Raw genomic sequence first — 7,301 nt, forward strand, 5'->3', positions numbered from 1 at the left:
ATATAGATTGAGGCATGGGTGCCGATGGAGATGGCTGAACGGCGAGGCATCGCAGAAGGGTCTACACCATGGCGCATCCGCCTGCCGTGCCGCCAATACATTCCGACGCAGGGAGTTGTGTTGCGAGCCACAGCTGGTATCAACTGCTTCGTGTTGCACTGAAGTCGAACCGCGCCTGATGCTGTAGCTGTGGTATGACTGCCGGATGCTGCTGGAAGAGAGCTTCACGTCTGTTGGTGGAGCCGCTGGGCACTAATGCGACGTAAAATCCGGGGGTTTGCAGGTCCCTCAGAGGCTAGACCATATCGGTGCCGCGCGGAGTCGAAGGCCGGCAATGCCGTATTTTGCCAGGCAAAGGGCAAGGCGACGCCTTTGCAGGCTCCTCATTGCTGCGAATGTGTTCATCGGGCGAGCGGAAACCCACGTCGGGCCCATTTGCGCGCGCGTCGGCAATAAAAAAACCAGCAACGTCCGTGATGGCCACTTTGAGTCGCCGTCGACCGTTCCGCCATAGACGAGGTCTCATGGTGTTGCGACCACACGGTGGTTAGTTTTCAGCTCATTCAGGCTGAATGGTTGATGGATGAGGGGAGTAGTGGAGATGCATGCGTCGTGAAGAAGGGGAGAATAATGTAAGCAGTAATGTGTGCCCCCAAACGCCATGCGCGCCCAGTGTATGCATCAGAGTCATCGAAGTTCAAAGTGAGAACAAAGTGTGAAACAAATAGAGTGTGGGCCCTGCTTGCTACTTATCATTGTTGGCAGGGCTGCGATCTGTGCGGCTTCGCAACGTCTTGAGGCCAGTTTGGTGCTCTTTGTGATCCTTGCTCAGTCTCTTCTGGCGAACGAGCAGGCTCGCGGCGAGACCAAAGGCGGCAAAGGCAACATAGACGATAAACATGGTCCGCATGCTAGTGAGGAAAGCACCTCGAGCGATACGGCCCTCGTCACCCTTGAGATCACCGACAAGGCCCACGTTGGAGGCAGCATTGTGACCGGACAGCTGATCGGCCAGACTGGGGCCGAGCTCCTCCACGAGGCGCGGGCGCTGCGAGTCCATCTCGTTGGCGAAAACGACGCCTCCGATGACGACGGAGATGGAGGTGGCGATCTGGCGAACAAAACTAAAAGTAGCGGTCGCAGACGCAATGTCGCGAGGCTCTGCGTTTGTCTGAATGGCGATGAGCGGGGCCTGGAAGTTGGGGCCAATGCCAATGCCGGCAACAATTTGATAGAGGATAATCTTGGCGTAGTTTGGCGTGCCAGGCAGGTCATAGAAGAGGCCGAAACCCAAGGTCATGATAGCTAGTCCGCCGGTGATGAGGTAGACATAGTTGCCCGTCTTTCGAATGAGCCAGCCGGATATGGCGGAGGAGATGGACAGGGACACGGCATAAGGAAGAAGGTAGACGCCAGACAAGAGCGAGGACACGCCGAGGACGCCCTGGTAGTACAGTGGGAGCCAATAACTGCCAGAGATGAAGACAAATGCGTGACAGAATGTCAGGACGAAGCAGGCAACGGTCGAGAGATCGCGGAACAGGTGCAAGGGGATGACGGGGTAGCGAGCAAACTTGAGCTCGTTGAAGATGAACAGGCCAATGGTCACGGCGCCAAACACGAGCAGGCAAATGACGGTGGCCGAATCCCACGGAAAGTTGACACCGCCAAATTCGAGGCCAAACAGGACCATCAGCGTGCCGCCAATGATGGTGAGACAGCCAACCCAGTCAATGGCCTGCAGGCCCTTTCCGAGCGGTGTTCTAGGGTTATGGAGCTTGAGCACGAAGAACAAGGCCACGGCGCCGACGCCGGAGATGGGCAGATTGATGTAAAAGCACCATCGCCATGTGACTTGACTCGTAAAGACACCACCCAGCACGGGGCCGACTGCCGAAGAGAAGGCCCAGACTATGCCCGTGATGCCAAAGTAGAAGCCGCGCTGGCGCAGGGAGAAGAGGTCGCTGATGCAGATATTGACGAGTACGATGATGCCTCCGCCGCCGATGCCTTGAACTGCACGGGCACCGATGAGCATGCCCATGTTCACAGAGACGCCGCACAGCAAGCTGCCCACCCAAAAGACGGCAATGGCGGTCAGGAGGATGTTTTTCCGGCCGAAAATATCAGAGACCTTGCCCCAAATGGGCACACAGGCAGCGTTGGCCAGGGTGTAGGCAGAGCCGATCCAGACAAAGCCGGCCGACGATCGAAATTCTTGGGCAATCGTCGGGACGGCGGTCGTGATGATGGTAATGTCGAGAGCAGACAGAAACAGAGCCGCGCAGAGGGAACCAACAATGACGGTGGTCTGCAGTTTGGTGCGACCGGCTTCTGGTTCGTCGCTCGGGGCGCTGGCCTCAGCTTCGGCCGACTGAGACAAGGCACTGTCTGGGTTGGCCGTCTTGCCCTCGAGGTCGGCGGTCGATCTGCCATCCGTGTCGCCAGACGCTGGTGCTGGTGCATGGATGGTAGCTGAGTCATCGGTACTCGAGGTTGCATCGCGCTCTATATCGTACGATGGCTTCTCGTCCCCTTCCGGACGGGATTTGTGGTCCGCCATTTCAGAGGACTCTACCAGGCGACGGAGCAGAGCAACGGTGCTGTGTCAATCTAAGGGGAAAGATGAATGTCGTCCCGATGGTGAGCGCCTGGCGAGCTATTCCACCCTTTGTGTCGTGATGTGTTCCTGGAAGCCACCCGTTGGCCTTGGAGGTCTCGCTACGAGATGGCAGTCGTAGGCGTCATCGGCAGCACGTCGTTGTCTGCGTGCCGGGTCTTTGTCTGCGTGTCGTTCCGTGTCCGTTTTCTCAGAGGACATTCGACTGATTGGACTATGACGATGTTTCCGGGCAGGCGCACTGGTTCAGGCTCAAGCTGAGGACGGGTTGTTGCAGAGAAGAGCGCAAAGAGAGATGGACCGCAGAGACGCACGAAGAAAGAATCCCCGAGCGAAAGAGAAAGATGCTTCTTCGGGGCGTCACAGGGTTCTGATTCCTAAGCTCATCAAAGCCGCGTGGGTGATCCAGTCATCGTAATGGCGTGGTGTGCGGGTTGGTGGGGTGCAGCAACGCTAGGACTCTTCTCCCCTAGCGATTCGTGTAATGCCATGCTTGGGGCTTTCCATCTTGGGAAGCACGGCGTCCATCAAGTGGTTCGTCGTATTGGTGTCGGATGTCGGCGCTGCGGCGGCCGAGGTGTGCAAGGACATCGTGGGTCAGAAACGTGAGATCGCATCGCCCAAGCATCCTCCAGCATCATCCACGACGATGATTGAGAGTTGACGGTCAAAACCCCGAGAGAAGAAGGAGCTCCCCAAATGCATGCTCTCAGGCCAGGTGCATCCGACTTTGCACTGCATCCGCCTTCCTTGTCCCATTGCCCCTGCCCCTGCCCCTGCCCTGCCCTGCCCTGCCCTGCCCCTGCCATTGCCCAAGCTCCCCACCCTGTCTGCCCGATAAAGTGGTGACGTCGGCCCGCATTCGTGCCGCTTTGCCGACAATCCATGCGGCCTAGGCCCCGAACAGCGCGAGTCACCAGAGGGCGCACACACCATGTGCCGACTCTCCGTGCTGAGTCAGACCGACAAGGCCGGGGCCGTCCGGTTCGGCGTTTGAGGCCGAAGACCCAGTGTGGCTCCCGCTGGGCCTCCGAAATGGCTGGGCATCGCATCTCCGTGTGTCACCGTGACGGCCATGATCGGGATGACAAGCCCTGCCGAAGGCGGGGTGGGTCGTCCCATCCTGCGGAGGCAAGACTGTCTGTCACGTCATTCTGGTTCCCATGATCAGCATCGTTAAATCCATATTCCTAGAACTGGCGAGCAGGACGCGTTTCTTTGGCTTATGCTCCCTGACCGAGGCCATCGTGGTCATTTTTTTTTTCCTTGTTGAAGTACACAGAGATCTCATGCGGTTCCTATGCTGAATTTATACAACTCGCCCATTGAATTCCCTCATTTATGACAATGCCCATCCATTTTATCGATGTTCTATTGATCAAAATCGAATGCAGAGAAAACAAGAGGAGAAAAACACCATGTCGAATACCTTTTAGCTGCGAGAATCTAGCTGCGAGCAAGGAGCTCGGGACAATCTCCATCGCCTGTTCCCGTCCCACGCTGCTATTACAGATTGTGGATCACGACATGTCGTCGACAATGTTGAGGCCAGCCAATGTGTTCGGTCGCACCACGGCATATTTCTCTCACAAAACCCTTGGAGATGCTGCAAACAAAACGCTCTCCCCTAGAAACAGGGTTTTGTTGAGCCCTCGTTCGCAGCATCGCTAGTGGGCCAATACGCAGCCATGCCTAGATCACAGAATGACGATGGAGGCTATCGCGGCGGCGGACACTGCTCTCCACATCAGACTGGCATATTCCGTCCCAAGCCCGCCCTCGTATCATCGCGATATTTACGAGCACGAGTTTTGTGTTTGAAATCAACAAAAATGACGAAATCCAAAGTTCCGACACCTCCACCTCGTTGTTTCACACCGTCACACGCTTGTCAAGCTTTACCTGTCGAAACAGCCAGTCACAAGGCACCGTCTAACATAGGGCACGTTATTTTATCCACGCAAGGCACAGACCGAACCCCCGCGAGGCACCTGGCTAAAAGCCATCCGTCGGGAGCTATGGCCCCGTCGTCCATGCTTTCAGCTCTGTCCAACTCGATCCGACACGCCATTGGCCGGACTGGTCTCGGCGTTTTTGAGCCTCAACACTTCCTTATATCAGCTACCACGGGAGCAGTTCCAGCAACCTGTAACTCTGAGTCTACAGAGTTAGAACGGCAACTACGCTGTCTAGTCCATGCGCCGTTGCTGCCTGGGGAGCCGCGACAAGGCTCCGGCCAGCCGCACCCGTGCCGACATGACGTTGACCGGACGTCGTCCCGCAATACACCATCAGGTCCACAGGGGCATTCTCGAGCCATCCAAGGCGCGGGATTTTGATTCCCGTGGGGGGTGCTAGCGTCCCGTTCTGCTCCCAGTGATTGACACCATTGTGAGCAATGTTAAGGTTCTGTCAGTCCGGGGAAGCTCCGTCCTAGCGAGGACCTATTCACGGCTCCTCAACATTCCATCCTGAGCGGCCCCTTACCATGGTGACTCCATCATTCGGTGTCAGCGCTCGTCGCGCACATGAAGTCAGGCTGTGATGGCACCAAATTTTACCAGACTCGGGCGGGGTAGACTGACTATGATGACGGGGGGCACGTCGAGTCGACAGATCTTGGCCTCAGATGGTCTCTGAACTGACACGACCACCAGTAAGTAGTATATAGCATGGGCTTCTTACACATCCCCGTCCAACAGCGTTCAGGAACGCCGTGATCATCACCTCGCAGTGCCAATACAGTCAAGCCCGCACCATCACGGGTCGTCGGCGTCGTGTCGCCAGGCATGAAGGGAGCGCTCCCCGACCTGGCAGGCGCCGTCTCAACCGCAGAGAGGCCCGCGTCAGCAATGTGTCTCACTATCTTTATTTTAGGTCCCATCACATCCTCCCCGCCAAAAATTCGATCTGCCGAAAATGTCTCTCCATCGACTGCCGCCCGCTGAGACATGTCACACCCTACCACAGGATCGACGATGTTGAATTCTTTGCGATCCTGGAATGCACCCTTCGGCGCGACGCAGCTTCGTGTGCTGCCCTGGCCTGGTGATGAGGGAACATGGCGACTCGGAGCGCGTGTTTGCTGCCACCTGGGAGTCAGGAATAATCTCTGGACAATGGATGCGATGCTAAGAGATATGGCTATATAACAACGGTTGTCGCGCCGCCCTCTTCTCCCTTTCCTCCTGCTCCTTATCCTGCACCACCTGCATCTTCCTCCCCCTCCTCCTCCTCCTCTCCCATCTTCAGCAAAATCAAAACAAACACAGAAGTTGGCACTCGAAGATCGCAATCATGCATTCCAAGGCTACCATCACGGCCCTCGCCCTGGCCGGGTTCATCACCCCCTCCATGACTGCGCCTGCCGGCAACGAGGCTCGCCAGGTGCCTGTCGGTGAGTTTCCACGATACCTCGACTCCCGTGCCGAGCAACAAGCTGACTTGAACAGACACTGGAAGCCTGGGAAGCACAGTTGATGGCGTTGCTGGCTCTGCAACAGGCCTCGTTGACGGCCTCACTGGCGGCGCAACCAGCGGACTCACACAGGGCATCACCGGCCCCGGCGGTGTCGTTGACGGCGCCACTGACGCCGTTGACGCCCTCCTCGCCGGCCTGACTGGCGGCGCCGGCGCCGTCGCTGACATCCCCAAGGACGTCGTCGGCTCCGTCACGGGTGCTGCTAGCGGGCTCACCAGGGACCTCCCCATCCCCATCCCCGCCTCCTCTGTGCCTGGCCTCGCCGCGGCCAAGGGTGCCCGTCGTCGCCACAACCGCCGTCAGCTCAGCGACGTCACCGACGCCGTCAAGGGCGCTGCCGACGGCGCCAAGGACGCCGCCAAAGACGCCACGAGCGCTGCCGGCGACAAGGCCGACAAGGCCACCAGCACCGCCAGCAGCGTCGCTGATGAGGCCACCGGTGTTCTCGGCTCTGCTCTGAGCCAGGTCACCGAGGCTCTCGACCTCGAGGGTCTCCTTGGCGGCGCCACTGGCGCTGCTTCTGATGCCGCCTCTGGTGCTTCTGGTGCCGCTGGCGGGCTTATCGACGCTGCCGGTGGCATCATTGGTGGCCTCACTGACGCTGCCAAGGGCATCATCGGCCAGATCATTCCCATCCGTAACGTGGCCGGCGAGTCTGTCGACGACGAGACTGTCGCTTCCGTCATCCACATGCTGAAGACCCTCCAGGAGGAGAACAAGCTTCAGGCCCGTGAGGAGGACCCCATCACCGATCTTCTCAAGCAGCTCCTCGGTGGAGCTCGCTGGCGGCGATAAGAAGGGTGGCCTTCTCGGCGGCGCCCTCATCCCCGGTATCCTTAATGTGAAGCCTGAGGAGGAGACTAAGATTCAGGCTCGTGAGGAGGATCCCATCACCGATCTTCTCAAGCAGCTCCTCGGTGGAGCTACTGGCGGCGATAAGAAGGGTGGCCTCCTCGGCGGCGCCCTCATCCCTGGCATCCTCAACGTTAAGCCTGAGGAGGTCAACAAGGTCCAGGCCCGCGAGGGAGGACCCCATCCTCGACCTTCTCAAGCAGCTTCTCGGTGGTGCCGGCGGTGGCAAGAAGGGCGGCCTCCTTGGCGGGTGCCCTCATCCCTGGCATCCTCAACGTTAAAGCCTAAGAGGGTCAACAGGGCCCAGGCCCGCGAGGAAGATCCCATCAATGGTCTCCTCGGCGGCTC

At 58.3% G+C, this 7,301-nt stretch overlaps 2 protein-coding genes across 2 annotated transcripts in view; one reads left to right on the top strand and one right to left on the bottom strand.

Annotated features, from left to right (window-relative positions):
- Nucleotides 1-745: 745 nt before the first annotated feature.
- Nucleotides 746-2,563, bottom strand: VDAG_06167 (uncharacterized protein; the record flags this gene model as incomplete). Its single annotated transcript, XM_009659181.1, has 1 exon — nt 746-2,563. The coding sequence occupies one exon, from the start codon at nt 2,561-2,563 to the stop codon at nt 746-748; it is 1,818 nt and encodes a 605-aa protein (XP_009657476.1).
- A 3,354-nt stretch (nt 2,564-5,917) lies between these two features.
- The window catches only part of VDAG_06168 (uncharacterized protein), a gene marked incomplete at both ends in the record, with an annotated part of 1,753 nt that continues 369 nt past the window's right edge, over nt 5,918-7,301 (top strand). The window contains 3 exons of the mRNA XM_009659182.1: nt 5,918-6,017; nt 6,124-6,754; nt 6,810-7,229. Of these exons, the coding sequence (XP_009657477.1) occupies nt 5,918-6,017; nt 6,124-6,754; nt 6,810-7,229 (1,151 nt within the window). The remainder of the gene's footprint in view (nt 6,018-6,123; nt 6,755-6,809; nt 7,230-7,301) is intronic.

This window comes from Verticillium dahliae, genomic scaffold (genome assembly GCF_000150675.1).
Source record: "Verticillium dahliae VdLs.17 supercont1.13 genomic scaffold, whole genome shotgun sequence".
NCBI classification, from domain to species: domain Eukaryota; kingdom Fungi; phylum Ascomycota; class Sordariomycetes; order Glomerellales; family Plectosphaerellaceae; genus Verticillium; species Verticillium dahliae.